The sequence below is a fragment of the Orycteropus afer genome, unplaced genomic scaffold, assembly GCF_000298275.1.
Source record: "Orycteropus afer afer isolate SDZICR_OR568_19922 unplaced genomic scaffold, OryAfe1.0 scaffold00040, whole genome shotgun sequence".
Taxonomy (NCBI): domain Eukaryota; kingdom Metazoa; phylum Chordata; class Mammalia; order Tubulidentata; family Orycteropodidae; genus Orycteropus; species Orycteropus afer.
The window spans coordinates 5,564,812-5,581,317 of record NW_006921627.1 but is presented as its reverse complement, the minus strand read 5'-3'; the positions used below and the strand labels follow the sequence as shown (position 1 = coordinate 5,581,317).

Below are 16,506 nucleotides of genomic sequence, written 5' to 3'. Positions count from 1 at the left end.
GGGTTTGAACCACCAGCCTTCTGGTTAGCAGTCAAGTGCCTTTAGGCACTACACTACTAGAGACCCTGATCCATTGCTATAACTATCTAAAACAAAACACACAGAGAAAAGAAATTTTGAAAAAAGAAGAGAGCATCAATAAACTATGTAACTTCAAGCATACATGTAAGTTGAATCCCTGAAGGAGAAAAAAAGGTAGAAGGAGGGGTCAGAAAAAAGTATTTTAAGAAATAATGGCTGAAAACTTAGCAGATTTGATGAAAACTATAAACTTGAAGCTTCAAGATAAGAAACAAAGATGACTAAATCAAGCCATGTTGTTGTTGTTGTTGTTTCTATGTGCCATCAAGTCGGACCCAACTCATAGCGACCTCCCCTTAGGTTTCTGAGGCAGTATCACTATGGAAGTAGATTCCCAACCTTCCTTCAGAGGAAGGGTTTGAACCTCCAGCTTTCTGGTTAGCAGTCAAGTGCTTTAGGCACTATGCTACCAGAGCTCCTGAAATCAAGGCATAGCATAATTAAATTATTTAAATTAGTGATAAAAATTTTTAAGGGAAAATCTTTTTTTTTTTTTTATTTTATTTTGATTTGGGTGAAGATTTACAGAGTAAATTTACTTTTCATACAGCAGTTCACATAATATACTTTGTCTCATGTCATTGACCAAAATTTACAATGCAACAGCTCCCCTCCCACTTCCTCCCCATAATTACCTCTTCCCAGTGTCCATCCCTCCATACTTTTCTGCGCCCTGAGCTGTCTCCCTGTGCATAAGCAGCCCTTCTTTCTCCCATGATTGTTCTCTCCAAGGAGTGTATCTACTTGATGTAAATGTTTAACTCATATGCCTGTATTTTGTTTGGCTGGAAACCACAGGTGTGGGTTCAATTCCAGACCTAAAGGGCAGCTAGGGGCCATAGTCTCAGTGGTTCCACCAGGCTCTATTGGACCAGCAAACCTGGTCCCCACCTTCTTTTTTTTTTTGCCTCCAAATGATTTTGAGTTTTGTTCCACATTGTTCTCCCTCTCTATCAAGGATCTCCTACGTAGATCCCCTTCCAAGTGGATGACAGTGGTAGCTGGCCACCATCTAGTTCTTCTGGTCTCATAGTTGTATAGGTTGCAGATCGGATGGTGTACCAGTTGCTAGGACTGATTGTTTCCATTAATTTTGATTTTCTTCTTCTTGATGAGGAGAGACCCATTGTTGCATCTAGATGGCAGCTTCCTAGCTTTTAAGATCCCAGTCGCTACTCACCAAAGTAGGAGGTGGAACAATGTTTTGTATAGTATATTATGCCAATTGAGCTTGATGTCCCCTGTGACTATGGTCCCAAGCCCACAGGATCAACCGCTCGGTCGCTCTGGGTAGCTGGCTGTGACCAAGCAATGACCATAACCTTGCCCCTTGTCAGCTCTACTATACACCTGGGAATTCTGATCATTCACATAAACTTATAGGACCATTGTCTGCCAACCCTATATATGATCTTGGATACACTCCCCATTTAGACATACCTAATTGTGTAGCCTGTCCTCCTATCTATCTGTCCATATACCCATGTTTGCTTTCACTGACAACTCAGTACTGTATATGCAAAAGGATTCATATTTGTTGTCTGTACTGCCCATGTACCTCTCTATGTCTTTCTCATCCTCAATGCTGCCATATTGGTCACTCACATTTGATACATTGAAGGGAAAATCTTTGAAGGAATAAAAACTCCACTTGCTTGATATATTATCCTTTTCATATGCTGTTACATTGGATTTGCTAAAATTTTGTTTAGAATTTTTGTATCTGTATTTGTAAAATATATTTTCTGTAGTATTTTGTTCTTGTAATGTCTTTGTCTACTTTCCTTATCAGGATAATACTGACTTCATAGAATGAGTTGAGAAACATTCCCTCTTTTTAATTTTCTGGAAGAGTTTGCACAGAATTAGTTTAGTTTTGTTTGTTTTCCTTTAACTGTTCAGAGTGAATTCACCAACAAATTTATAAGTGACTGGAGTTTTCCTCGTGGGAAAGTTTTTAACCCAAACCATCAACTTTTAAAATAGATAGAGGGTTATTCAGGTTACTCATTTCTTCTTGAGTGAGCTCTGGTAGTTTGTGTCTTTTGAGAAATGTTTCCTCCTATCTGAATTGGCATAAAGTTGTTTATACTACTTCCTTACTTTCCTATTATATCTATAGAATCTGTACTGATGATACCTCCCTCACTGATACTGGTGATTTGTATTCCCCTTTTTTTCTAATCAGTCTGGCTAGAAGTTTATCAGTTTTATTCATTGCCTCAAAGAACTAGCTTTTGGTTTAACTGATTTTCTCTATTGCTTTTCTCTTTGATATTTCATTGATTTCTATTCTTATCTTTATTATTTCTTTGATTTACTTTTGATTCATTTCTTCTTCTTTTTCTCATTCCTTAAGGTAGAAGTTAAGACATTTCTTCTCTTATAATAATAGATAGATAGTACTATACATCTCCTCCTAAGTACTACTTTAATAGCATTAGCATCATACACTTTCTGATGTTATATTTTCTTTTAATTCAATATACTCTCTAATTTCCTTTTTTATTTCTTCTTTGATTCATGGTTACTTAGAAGTATGTTACCCAGTTTTCAAATATTTGGGAGTTTTCCAAATATCTTTCTGTTATTGATTTCTAATTTTGTCAGAGAACATAGTTTGTATGACTTGAAACCTTTTAAACTTATTGAAAATTGTTTTATGGTCCAGAATATGGTCTATATTGGTAAATATTCCATGTGCCCTTAAAAGAGTGTGTATTCTGCTATTATTGAGTATTCTATAGTGTCAAATAGGTCAAATTGGTTGATATGGTTGTTCAAATCTTTTATACTCTTACTGATTTTTCTGTCTACTTATTGTATCTATTATTGAGAGAGGAATATTGATATCTTTGATTTTAATTAGGAATTTATCTATTTGTCCTTGGAGTTTTTTCAGTGTTCGCTTCATATGTTTTGAAGCTCTATTAGTATGTATATAAGCATTCAGGATTGTTATGTCCTCTTCATGAATTGACTTCTTTACCATTATGAAATGATCTTCTTTATCCCTGGTAATATTCTTTGCTCTGAAGTCAATTTTATCTGATATTACTATAGCCACTCTAGCTTTCTTTTTGATAAAAGTTACAATGGCATATCTTTTTCCATCCTTTTATTTTTAACTTATCTGTGTCTTTATATTTGAAGTGCATTTTTTTTTTTTTTATTGTGATTTGGGTGAAGATTTACAGAGCAAATTCACTTTCCATACAGCAGTTCACATATACTTTGTCTCATGTCATTGACCATAGTTTACCACAATGCAACAGCTCCCCTCCCACTTCCTGCCCATAGTTACCTCTTCCCAGTGTCCATTCCTCCATATACTCCTGCCCCCTGAGCTGTCTCCCTGTGCATAAGCAGCCCTTCTTTCTCCCATGATTGTTCTCTCCAAGGAGTGTATCTACTTGATGTAAATGTTTAACTCATATGCCTGTATTTTGTTTGGCTGGAAACCACAGGTGTGGGTTCAATTCCAGACCTGAAGGGCAGCTAGGGGCCATAGTCTCAGTGGTTCCACCAGGTTCTGTTGGACCAGCAAACCTGGTCCCCCTCCCTTTTTTTCCCCTCCAAATGATTTTGAGTTTTGTGCCACATTGTTCTCCCTCTCTATCAAGGATCTCCTACGTAGATCCCCTTCCAAGTGGATGACAGTGGTAGCTGGCCACCATCTAGTTCTTCTGGTCTCATAGTTGTATAGGCTGCAGATTGGATGGTGTACCAGTCGCTAGGACTAATTGTTTCCATGAATTTTGGTTTTCTTCATTCTTCTTTGCTCTGGAGGAGGAGAGACCCATTGTTGCATCTAGATGGCAGCTTGCCAGCTTTTAAGATCCCAGTTGCTACTCTGAAGTGCATTTCTTGTAGGCAGCAAATAATTGAGTCTTGACTTTTTTTGTAAGCTCGTCTGACAATCTTTGCCTTTTAATTAGGATATCTAGAACATTTACATTCCATGCAGTCATCCACGCCGTTAGGTTTAACTCGATCATCTTATTATTTGTCTTCTATTTCTTGTATCAGTTCTTTGTTTCCCTTTTGGTCTTCTTAACCTTCTTGTGGATTAATTGGATTTTTAAAATTGATCCCATTATTGGGATTGTTGGCTAATTAATTATAACTCTTTGCTGTGTTATTTTAGTGGTTGTTTTGGTTTTAGAGTATACCTCTTTAACTTATCATAGTTTACCTTCAAGTGATAATATACTATTTCACATATAAGATCTTCCTTGAAATCTTTTTCTCCTGACCTTTGTGCTTTATATATTTTACTTTTTCATATGTTATAAATCCCATATCATACTATTATTTTTGTTTAACCAGCCAATTACATTTTAAAGAGATTCAAATAATAAGACATAATATTATATATCTACCTATGTAGTTATAATTTCTAGAGCTCTTTACTTCTTTCTGTAGATTTCTATCTGGTATCATTTCCCTCTGCTTAAAGAACTCCCTTTAACATTTCTTGTAGTAAGGATCTGCTATTGCTGAATTCTTTTAGGTTTCACATGTCTTAAAAAGCATTTATTTTTTAACAATATTTCTATTAGAATTGTAACAAATTAGGCATAGAATTCTAAGTTGACTGTTTTTTCCTTCAGTACTTTAATGAACATGTTCCGCTGTCACTATTTTCTCACTTTCATTGTTTCCAATGAGAAATTTTATTTCATCCTTGTTTTTGTTCTACTGTACATAATGTCTTGCTTTTAAGATTTTAAGATGGCAAATTCTCAAACTGATCTACAGATTTCATGTAATCCCAACAAAATCCAAGCAGAATTTTCAGTAGAAATTGACAAGCTGATTCTAAAATTCATATGGAATTGCAAAGGACTGAAAATACCCAAAATAGCTTTGAAAAAGAACTAAGTTTTAGGCTTAACACTACCTGATTTTCAGGCTTATTAAAAAGTTATAGTAAGTGGTATTGTTGTTGTTGTTGTTGTTATGTGCCGTCGAGTCGGCCCCGACTCATAGCGACCCCTCCTTGGGTTTCCGAGGCAGTATCACTACGAAAGTAGGATTGCCCAACCTTCCTTCCGAGGAGTGGCTGGTGGGTTTGAACCGCCAGCCGTCTGGTTACTAGGTCCCAAATACACAAATATGTAAATGGAACAGATGAGGGTCCTGCAATAGGCCATACATATATGGACAACTGATTTTTCACAAACATGTAAAGACATATCATTAGAGAATACATACTCTTTTCAACAAATGGTGTTATTAAAAGTAATATTCATATGCAAAGATAGAATTTTATACTACATACAAAAATTAACTCAAAATGGATCACAGACCTAAACTTAAAACCTAAAACTACAAAACTTCTAGAAGAAAGTATTGGCATAAACCTTTGCAACCTTGCATTAAGCAAAGATGTCTTCTATGTGACAGCAAAAGCACAATTCACAAAAGAACAAATTGATAAAGTGGACTTCATCAAAACTTAAAATTTCTGCTCTTCAAACACACTGCTGAGAAAAGGAAAAGACCAGCCATGGACTAGGGAAAATATCTGCAAAATGCATATCTGATAAAAGGCTTTTATCTAGAACATATAAAACCCATTGCCGTGGAGTCAATTCCTACTCATAGTGACCCTATAGGACAAAATAGGATATATAAAGAACCCTCAAAACTCAGTAATAAGAAAACAAACAACCTATTTTTTAAAAAATGGGCAAAGATTTGAACAGACATTTCATCTAAGAAGATGTACAGATTTCAAACAAGTGCATGAAAAAGTGCTCAACATCATTGTCATTAGGGAAGTTCAAACTAAAACACAATGTGATAATACTACACACCTATCAAATAAGTTAAAATTAAAAGGACTGACCAAGTATTGACAAAGATGTAGAGGAACAATAAGAATGTTCATATATAATAGAATTAACAGGGGGCAAAGTAATGATGACTTCTTAGCCACAGCCAAATACCCCAAGGGAGTGAGTCACTGGGCCCGGGCTCAAAACTATGGTCGTGGGGGACATCAAGCTCAATTGGCATAACATATTACACAAAAACATTGTTCCACATCCTACTTTGGTGAGTAGCGACTGGGGTCTTAAAGTTTGTAAGTGGCCATCTAAGATGCAATAATTGGTCTTTCCTTGTCTGGAACAAAGAATAATAAAGAAAACCAAAGATGCATAGAAATAATCAGTCCAAGGGACTAGTGAGCCATGTGAACCTCAGCCTACATGACCCTGAGACCAGAAGAACTAGATGGTACCTGGCAACCACTGTCAACCACTTGCAAAGGGATCAAAATAGGAGGTCCTGGATAGAGTGGCAGAAAAATGTAGACCAAATCTCAAAATCATAAAAAAGACTAGGCTTACTGGTCTGATAGAGACTGATGAAACCCCCAAGACTACGGCCCCTACTCACCCTTTGGGCTTAGAATTGAAATCACTGTGAGGCTTCTAGGCAAACAACAGTCAGGCATATAAGGTAAACATTTACACCAGGTAGGTACACTCCTTAGAACAATCAATGATAGAAGATCGGAAGGGCAGTATTTGCACAGGGAGATAGCTCAGGGGGCAGGAACACACAGGAAAGGACATGGGGAAAATGTGACCACGGGGAGGAAGGAAAAAATAAAAAGACGCAGAGGAACTGGAATGCTCATAGATTGCTAGCAGGAATTTAAAATGTAAAATTGTACAACCACTTTGGAAATGTATTTGACAGCTTCTTAAAGAGTTAAAAGTACCCCTATCATATATAATCTAGTCATTCCACTTCTAGGAAATGAAAGCACATGCTTATAGACAGATTTGTACAAAAAATGTTCATAGCAGTTTTATTTGTAATAGTCAAAACCTGGAAACAACACAAATGTCCATCAGCAGGTGAATGGGTAAACAAATTGTGGTGTAGCCAAATAAATGAACTACTACCCAGCAATAAAGAGAAATGAACTTCTGACACACACAAACATGGACGAATCTCAAAATAATTATACTGAGTGAAAGAACCCAGAGAAAGAAAATTACATGCTGCGTGCACCCTATTTCTTTATAAAAAATTCAATGCAAACAAGTGTATAGATTAAAAACAGATCCATGGTTGCCTTGGGATAGAATGGCAGGGATGCGGGGGCAGGAAGAAAGGATAATAAAGGGGCAGGAAGAGCCTTTTGAGGGTAATAGGTATGTTCATTATCTTGACTGTGGCAGTGTTTCACAGGTGCATACATTTGTCAAAACTTATCAAATTGAACACTTTAAATATGTGTTTAAGTTTTTTTTTAAATTGCCTTCAAGTTGACTCATGGTAATTCCATGTGTGTCAGAGTAGAACTACACTCCACCCAGCAATTTCATTTCAAGTTAAGCATAACTTAATAAGGAGTCCCTCGGTGATGCAAATGGTTAACAGTCAGCTGCTGGCTGAAAGTTTGGAGGCTCCAGTCCACCCAGAAGCACTTTGAAAGAAAGGCCTGGCAATCTACTTCTGAAAAATCAGCAATTGAAAACACTATGAAGTACAGTTCTACTCTGACTCACACAGGGGTCACCGTGTCTTGGAATTGACTCAAAGGCAATTGGTTTTTATACCTTAATAACAAAAAAAAAAAAAAAAAAACCTCACTGCTGTCAAGCTGGATCTGACTCATAGTGACCCCTCTTGGGTTTCTGAGGCAGTATCTCTATGGAAATAGATTGCCCAACCTTCCTTCCAAGGAGTGGCTAGTGGGTTTGAACCACCAGCCTTCTGGTTAGCAGTCAAATACCTTAGGCACTATGCCACCAGATGGGGAACACAGTGAAACAGATTTTCAGTTCTTTACCTTCCAAACCTCTACTTTTAGCTTACATGTCCATAGTTCAGGCACTGAGGGAAACATCAGGTTACCATGAAGACAAAGAAATAAAGATCATAAATAATTTAGCTTAAAAAAGTCCACAGATCAACTCAAGATTTGTTGGGCAGGAGGAGAAAATTAGGGAAAAGAGAACTCAGTAGCTGATATGAACAGTCACTGCTTAGAGTCCCAAACATTGCAGAGAGAGAGTTATCAGCTCAGCTCAGCTTCACACCATCTTTATGCTGCCGGCTCTTTCCCGATAAGCCAAGCCAATATTTAACTGCAGTGGATCCTGTGAGCAGCTCTGTTCCCCTCCTCTGGGCACCTGGGAAGCCTGCTACAAGGGACAAGGTCCATAACTGCTCTGGGTAGCTTCTGGCCCTAAAAATAGGGAAGGGGTCAAGGATAGGATGGAGCACAAGAGGGACCCAGGTACAAACCAAGGAGTCCTATGGAGAATCCTACCTCTTTTCCCACCCAAGCCCCAGTCACCACCATCAAAAGATGGAGTTAGCCCCGGATTTGGGGGATGAGGATCATAGCCACTTGGTATCACATAACCCCAGTGCTAGTCTCCTTCCCAAAATTATAAAATGTGCTGGCGTTCTTCCCCATGAGATGGGAGAGACTACCCACCGATCTTAAAAAGGAATCATTCTGCTGGCTGCCTTCCCAAAAAGAACACCCTCTGTGGTGTTGCCTGTGATGTCCTAACTCTTTAAGATAGAAACTACTAACTGTTCCACATGAGCAGCATGAGAGCAGTATAGAAATAGTTAAGTGTTGTGATCAACATACGTGGCCAATACTGGACATTGAGCAACATTTGATAACAAATGGTCATGGATATGTTGTCACCAGGAATTGACTTGATGGCGACTAAAAACAACAGCTACTAAAATAACTATTACTTTTATATAAAGAAAAGTGCTTTTCATTAGTATCTCATTAGTACCTACAAACAGCATCAAGGCTAACACTTGTCACTGATACCAGGAACTGTTTAATCCTCTTTGCACTGGCATCCCCAGCCTCTCTCCCCTTATAATCTGTTGTTGTTTGTTGTTATGTGCCATAGAGTTGAACCCGACTCATAGCAACCCCTCCTTGGGTTTCTGAGGCAGTATCACTACGGAAGTAGATTGCCCAAACTTGCTTCCGAGGAGTGGCAGGTGGGTTTGAACCGCCAGCCTTTTGGTTAGCAGTCAAGTGCCTTAGGCACTATGCTACCAGAGCTCCCGTGCCTTAAAACCTAGAGTTGAGATTTACTTCGTTGTTGCTCTTCCTCTTCGATCCTTCCCCTCCAAGATCGCTGTTTCTTTCTTTTTTTAAAAGAAAAAAATTATTTTATTATTGTTGTTGAGAACATACACAGCAAAACATACACCAATTCAACTGTTTCCACATGTACAATTCATTGACATTGATTACATTCTTTGAGTTGTGCAACCATCCTTAACTTTCTTTTTCTGAGTTGTTCCTCCCTCATTAATATCAACTCCCTGCCCCCTAGAGTTCCTGTCTAATCTGTCGAGTTGCCACTGTCACTATGCCATACAGGTAGTTCTTCAAAGAGCATAATGCTCAAAGCAGATATTTTTTACTAGTTTAGCTAAGTTATTGTTTGATTTTAAGAAGACCAAGATCCCTATTGCTAAGAGCCAGCTGTGGTATATCCTGTTGTGGCGTCACATGAGGACTCCAGTCCCAGGTACTCTGGTCGCTAAGGAACTCAGTCTCCTGGTAGCCACAGTCCAGGGAGCTGAAGAGATCCCAGCTAAAGGCCCAGGTTCTGAAGCATCCAGGCTCTGGGTGTTTGGGGACTGAAGATCAGAAAGGAGAGCTTAGGAGAAGGGGGGAGCAAGGAAGAAGGGCACAGCTGTTCTCACACAAGGTGGTCTTCAGTTTGTGTTCTGAGACTAGCAAAAGCCAAAGATTTAGTACAGTGGCCTCTGCCTAGTTTTCAGCAACCCAGAACTTAGAAATTAAGTGTCAAATGGTTGTCAAACGATCTGTTTTTTCCTGCACTGAGATTGGGACACAAGTAATTTAGATCCTCCAGGCAGGGTTGAATCATAATGCCAAAATCTCTCTAATCAACCTCTTTCTATATCATGCTTCTTGGGTTGTCCAGAGTATCCTCATCCCCATAGACAGAGCTTTAGCTGGGCAGGCCCTGGAGGAAGATCATGTTTGCTTTTTATCCTCCAGGGAGCTAAGGGTGGAGGGCTAGGGAAACAGTTGAACGATGTAGTTTCTTTGGCAACTTCATCAGCTCATAATACCTAACCCCAGGACTGCTGGGCACACTGGACACTATTACTACTGTGCAACACTCATATCACTTATTTCCACCCAGGAGTGAGAACATAAAAAGAAGAGATCAACTTCACACATCACCCAGTTTTGCCCAAATCACCCCTTATTCACTGTTTTTAATTCTTTTCCCCTGTATTTTCTTAAAGTCACTCCAATCAGTCTTTGTCTCCAGAAGTCCACTACATTACTCTTTTAAAGGTCACCAATGACCTCCATGTTGCTAAATCCAGCAATCAATTCTCATGCTTCATCTTTCTTAACTTATCTGAAGCATTTGATGTCATTAAGCTCTCCCTCCTCCCTGATGTAATTTCTTTACTTGGTTTTCAAGACATCACATTCTCTTGAGTTTTGTCCTGCTTTACTAGTTTCTTCTTTTCTTTCTCCTTTACTGGTTCCTTCTCTTCTCCCAGGCCCTTCAATGTCCTTGGTCTATTTTCTTATACTATCAGAATACTAATGACTCCAAAATTTATATCTCCAGCCCAGATCTCTCTCACAAAATCCAGACTTATATATCCTATTACGTAGTTGATATCCCCACTTAAATATATAATAAACCAAAACCAAACCAAACTCACTGCTGTTGAGTCAATTAGACTCATACAACCCCCCATTGGGTTTCTGAGGTGGTCTCTCTATGAAAGTAGACTGCCCAATCTTCCTTCTGAGGAGTGGCTGGTAAGTTTGAACTACCTGCCTTCTGGTTAGCAGTCAAATGCCTTAGGACTATGCCACCAGAACTCCAAATGGTAAATATATAATAGATATTTTAAACTCAACATTCCTAAAACTCAGCTCCGGATTCTCCTCTCAAAACCTTTTCCTTCCACAGGATTCCCTGTCTCAGTAAATGGCAACTCCTTCCTTCCAGTTTCTTAGACTGAAAATGTTGGAGTCATCTTTGAGTCCCTTCTTCTTATAACTGCTGGTTCTACCTACAAAATGTATGTAGTATCTGACCATTTCTTATACCTACACTGCTACACCCTGGTCTAAGCAACCATCATCTCTTGCCTGGACTTCTGTAAGCCTTGTAACTGGTCTACTTCTGCCCTTACTCCCTACTCCATTACAATCTATTCTCAACACAGAAGCCAGATAAATGCTTTCAAAACATAAAATCATGCCACTCCTTTGCTCAAAGCCCAGCCATGATTCTCTATGTCACTAGAGTAAAAGCCAAAGTCTTTCAATGGCCCAAAAGGCCTTACATTATCTGCCACCTTCCACTCCATTTCCTTTTCTGTTCTTACCTCCTATTTACTTACTCTACTCGAGGCTCACTGTCCTCCTTGCAATTAAGAACATTAAACCATCTCTTTCCTCTTCCTGGAGCACTCTTTCCCCCAGTATCCATATGGCCAATTCTCTCACTCCCATCGAGCCTTTGCTCAAGCATTCTCAATGAGGCCCACCCTGACCACTCTTTTTAAAATTGCAACAACCTCATCCACATTCCTGATCCCCTTTACCCAGCTCTACTTGTTCTTTTTCTATAGCCCTGATGAACTTCCACTATATTATATATTTAATAACTTATTATGTTTATTTTTTTATTGTCTGTCTCCTTCTTCTAGAATATAAACACCACAAGGGCAGGAAAGTGGTCTGTTTTGTTTGTAGATGTAGAATAATGCATATGGTAGGCACTCTGCAAGTATTTGTTGTTGAATGGCACAAGCAGGGGCAGGGTGTGGCTGGCTGTGCATTTGGGCAGGCTGACTGACACTGGGAAGCCATTAGGATGAGGCATGTAACTTGTGGGTAGATCAGCCACAAGTCCTGGACAGCAGGGAAAGTGTTTACACCTAGGAGACAATTGAGGCAGGCACCCCTTCTATCCATCTTCCTGAAAAAGCCTACCTGCTGCTTCTGACTTTAAATAGGACTTCTTTGTACCACTCGGAAGGAAGATGGGGCAACCTACTTCCATAGTGATACAGCCTCGGCAACCCAAGGAGGGGAAAGGAAGAGGAAAGAGATGGTTTAATGTTCTTAATTGCAAGGAGGACAGTGAGCCTCGAGTAGAGTAAGTAAATAGGAGGTAAGAACAGAAAAGGAAATGGGGTGGAAGGTGGCAGATAATGTAAGGCCTTTTGGGCCATTGAAAGACTTTGGCTTTTACTCTAGTGACATAGAGAATCATGGCTGGGCTTTGAGCAAAGGAGTGGCATGATTTTATATTTTGAAAGCATAAAGTCAGTTCCAACTCCACAGCAGTGAGGTTTTTTTTTTTTTGGGGGGGGGTGTTATACCATTTTCTAAGCTTCTTTGGGTTTTAACTATAGTTCTCAACTATTTCCCTGCCTGTTCTTCTATCATATTCTTGCCTCAGCCCCTTCCCTTCTCTGGAACTCATTTCAAATTAGATCCACCAAATGTTAAAGCTGGAAGGAACCAAAGAAGCCATTACTTACATATTTTTAGTTTGGAACTAAAATTATGCATTGGGGATTTTTCATTGACTTCACCACTGAACAAACATTAATAATAATTAGGTTCCTAGCTCATCTCCCCAATAAGCACAAAAGTGACTGCGAAGCTGTGAAGTTAAGAGAAAGGGCCTAGAAGCTGGCTGATAGAGTAGGGTCAGATCATCTGAGCTTGGTATACCCTGAAGGCCCATGATCCTCTTCCAAAGATTTACTCAGAACATTCCTATCATCTCCTGGAAGTCCAAGCTCTGATCTGAGAACCATAGTTTAAATGAAATCTACTAAACCAGGAGAAAAGAGGTTAAAACAGACTAACGGTCTCTATTGTCCCCAATCTTCTCCACATCAGCAGCAAAGGGTCATCACAAAATGAGGCATCAGTCTGTTCTTTGACAAAGAGAGATGATAAGATGGACTGTTAGGGCCCATTCTCTGTAGGAGCTTATTTTACTTGGGAGGCAAGGGGACATTGACTGATGAAGGTTAACCTACTGGGAATTCCAAAAGACAGAAAAATAGGCAGGTTGAGGTTCCTCTAATGACTATACATATGCCCTGGTCAGTCCCGCTTTCCTCAACAAAGGAGCCTTTCCATTAATTAACCCACTGGTAGCCCTGAATGACTCATGCCCTTCAGAGCAAACCTGAGCATCAGCTTCCAGACCCAAAGCCCCTCAGAACAACCCCCTCCAGCTGTTGGATTCCATCAGGGAACCAAAAAAAGGAGTCCTAAGGCCCTGTGTTTGATCAAGGGAAGAGACTATAGGCGATGGTGTGAATTTGACTGGATCTCACACCCCTAAAAAAGTCTCAACTATCAATCAGGATAAGCTTGCTGGAAGGCAGGTACTGCAGGGAGGAAGAAGTCACTGTAGCTACTGCCTCCTCCTCCCCAACAAATACTCATGTGAAAAACCAAGGGCCACAGGCACTCTTTTCTTCCTAGTCCTGCATTTTACTCAGGTCATAGTCTGCACATTGTTAGGCCCACACATAGTGACCACAGGACCCTGAAGCAGAGCTAAACTGAAGCATTGTTAGACAAATGAAAAGGGGTGGGCTCCATGTTCCCCAGTGGCTCCTGTTATTGTCCCCCTCTACTTTCACTTTTCTAGCCCAGTGGTTTTACACTAGAGCTGGAAGTTCCTCTCTCTCACCTTTTCGTGCCATTCCCGCTAATTCTCAAGCCAACCTTTACCCAATTCCAGAGAGGCATGAGGAAAGCTGTTCACCTTCTAATCTTTCTGCCATGTGAGGAGCTAAGCTGGTTACTAGGTTCCACATACAGAGATCCTATGCCCAGTTTAGTCCCCTAGTCTCCTGGACCAGCTTCTTCCTTCACCTCATTCTTTGAAGGGAGGGTGCTGAGACCTAAAATTTTAAAGAAGTATGTGGAGTCCCCAGGGCTAGATATAAGAAGTGGGAAGACCCCCTCCTTCCCTCACAATGCAGACTGAGCAAAGTCCTGTGATTTCAGGCCACTGTCCAGAAATTCCTGAGGAGGAAGGACACATTAGTCCATTTCTATTCCTCTGGAAAAATATAAGTTAACTTTCAACCCCAGGGCCAATTCCCAGTTGCCACACTCTGGCAGCAAAGCTTTATGGTCTCACGGCATCTTTTAGTGTTTTCCCTCAGTCCTTCCACCTCCACCATGTGTTGCATGCTTCCTCTCTCCAAAACCCTTGGTCAAAAGACAATGACACTCAAGCTTGATGAGTTTGCAGGCTTCTCATTCCCTTGCAAAAGGGTTGGTGCTGCATTAGAGGACCCTCCAACCCCCATGGCCCACGAAATTACCACTTCTCTTAATATTTTTTCCACCAGACCTGGAAGCCTCAACCCCTACACACTTCACCCAGCAAGAAGGAGATCTTCCTTATCCACTGACCAGCCAGACTACTTCCCAGTACCCAGAAAGCCCACAGAAATATGGGATTGTCTGAAAGTGGAGCAGTAGTAGTAAAATCACCACCTCTGATGTGGGGGTAGCAGAATTACCCCAGGGGATTGGAATGGAGGGCAATGAAAAGCCAGTAAAGACAGAGTAAAGATCTGGAGTCAGTGTTCACACACATAAAAACACACACACACACACACACACATACATATGCAGTGGGGAATTTTTAAAGGAACAGCCCCACTAGTGTCAAAGGTTATTACACTGTTGGGATGGGGAATGAATGGAGGGCTTAAAGAATGTCAGCAGAGTAGAAGTAAGACACAAAACCAAGGCTAAGGAGTCTCAAGACCAGAAAATTTTGGTATCAACACCATAATCAACATAGCTACCATTTATTAAGCACTTTACACACATTAAGGAGCTCTGGTGGTGTAGTGGTTAAGACATTTGGTTGCTAACCGAAAGGTTGATGATGTGAACCCACCAGCTATTACTCCATGAAAGAAAGTTGAGACAGTCAGTTCTGTAAAGATTTACAGCCTTGGAAACCCAATGAGTGTCATTATGAGTCAGAATTGACTCGATGGCAGCAGTGAGTTTGGTTTACATGAATTCTTATAAGAACTTTGAAAGCCAGGTATCTCAATTTGTAGGAGCAGCAATTGAAACTCTAAGGGCTTAAGTAACTTGCCCAAGATCATACAGAGTAAGTAGCAGACGCTGAATCCAAACACTGATCCATCTGGATCCAAAGCCTAAACTCATATTTCTATGGTGTTGTGCTATAATAGAAAGAGCTCTAGGAAATTCTCTTAATCTTTCTAGACCTCAGTCTCCTGCAGACTGTTCTTAATAACTTAGGGGTCATTCCAACTCCAGTATTCTATGGATCTGTGTGACTCCCCAAAGAGGTAGTAAGGACAGGAGATGGAGAGACAGCACTCCTTCCAGGGATGGGTGGGATGGCGCAGCAGCTCTCACCTCCCCCATTTTTGTAGCAGAGATAGGGAAACCTCCAGATGTTGCCTAGGCCGATTATCTCCCCAGCCACTGAGAGCACAAACTCCATCTTGTTGTTCCAGTGCCCTCGTTCCAGGGTGCCATCTTCCTCCGCCTTTTCCATGACAGGGTACACTGGTTTTGTTTCTCCATTAAGGGTTGTGCCCGAGATCCTGCTATCCATCCCACCTGGAAAACAAGTGAGAAATTCCATTACTCTTGGCAATCAAAGAATGAAAGCCCTCTCCCTCTTTCACCAGCAAATTTCCAAGGGAATCAATGCACCGGAAGAGAGTGAATTCCTGCTCCCTGGCCTGTAGGTAAGGAGCTCTCGTGGTGTAGTGGTCAAAGCATTCAGCTGCTAACCAAAAGGTCTGCAGTTCAAACCCACCAGCAACTCCACCGGATAAAGATGAGACAATCTGCTTCCATAAAGATTGACAGCCTTGGAAACCCTGTGGAACAGTTCTACTCATGTTGCTATAGGGTTTCTATGAGTCAGAATCGACTCAATGGCAGCAGGATGGAGGTCTGTAAGTCCATGGTCTCCTTAACATCTACTACTGGTAGAGGCTGCTGAGAATTTATATTCCTTTCCTGTTTCAGGAGGAAAGCAATGATAATGAAGTATAGCCATGCTTCCATTACACCGATTCTTTAGGTCAGTGCTCTGGCTACTGAAGAAATCACACAGCCCCTGGGTTGTCTCTAACTTCTCCCTGCTTTCCTGTAACTAGTCTTTTTTCTACTTTGTATACTGTATACCAAGGACAGTTGAAAGGATGGGATTTCCACATATCCCCCAAACCCACAATTTCCCTTGCAGGAAACTGTCCTAAGGAAATAACTGTGACTGTGGGTAAAGATTTTGCATTGAGGTTGTTCAGCAAAACATTGGTCATAACAGCAATTAGAAAGTACATAAATGTTCA

The 16,506-nt window shown here is 40.4% G+C and overlaps 1 protein-coding gene across 1 annotated transcript in view; it reads right to left on the bottom strand.

Moving 5' to 3' along the window:
- The window catches only part of SLC6A13 (solute carrier family 6 member 13), a 49,512-nt gene extending 33,754 nt beyond the window's left edge, over positions 1-15,758 (bottom strand). Inside the window, exon 1 of the mRNA XM_007937050.2 lies at positions 15,557-15,758. Within this exon, the coding sequence (XP_007935241.1) occupies positions 15,557-15,758 (202 nt within the window). The remainder of the gene's footprint in view (positions 1-15,556) is intronic.
- Positions 15,759-16,506: the final 748 nt, after the last annotated feature.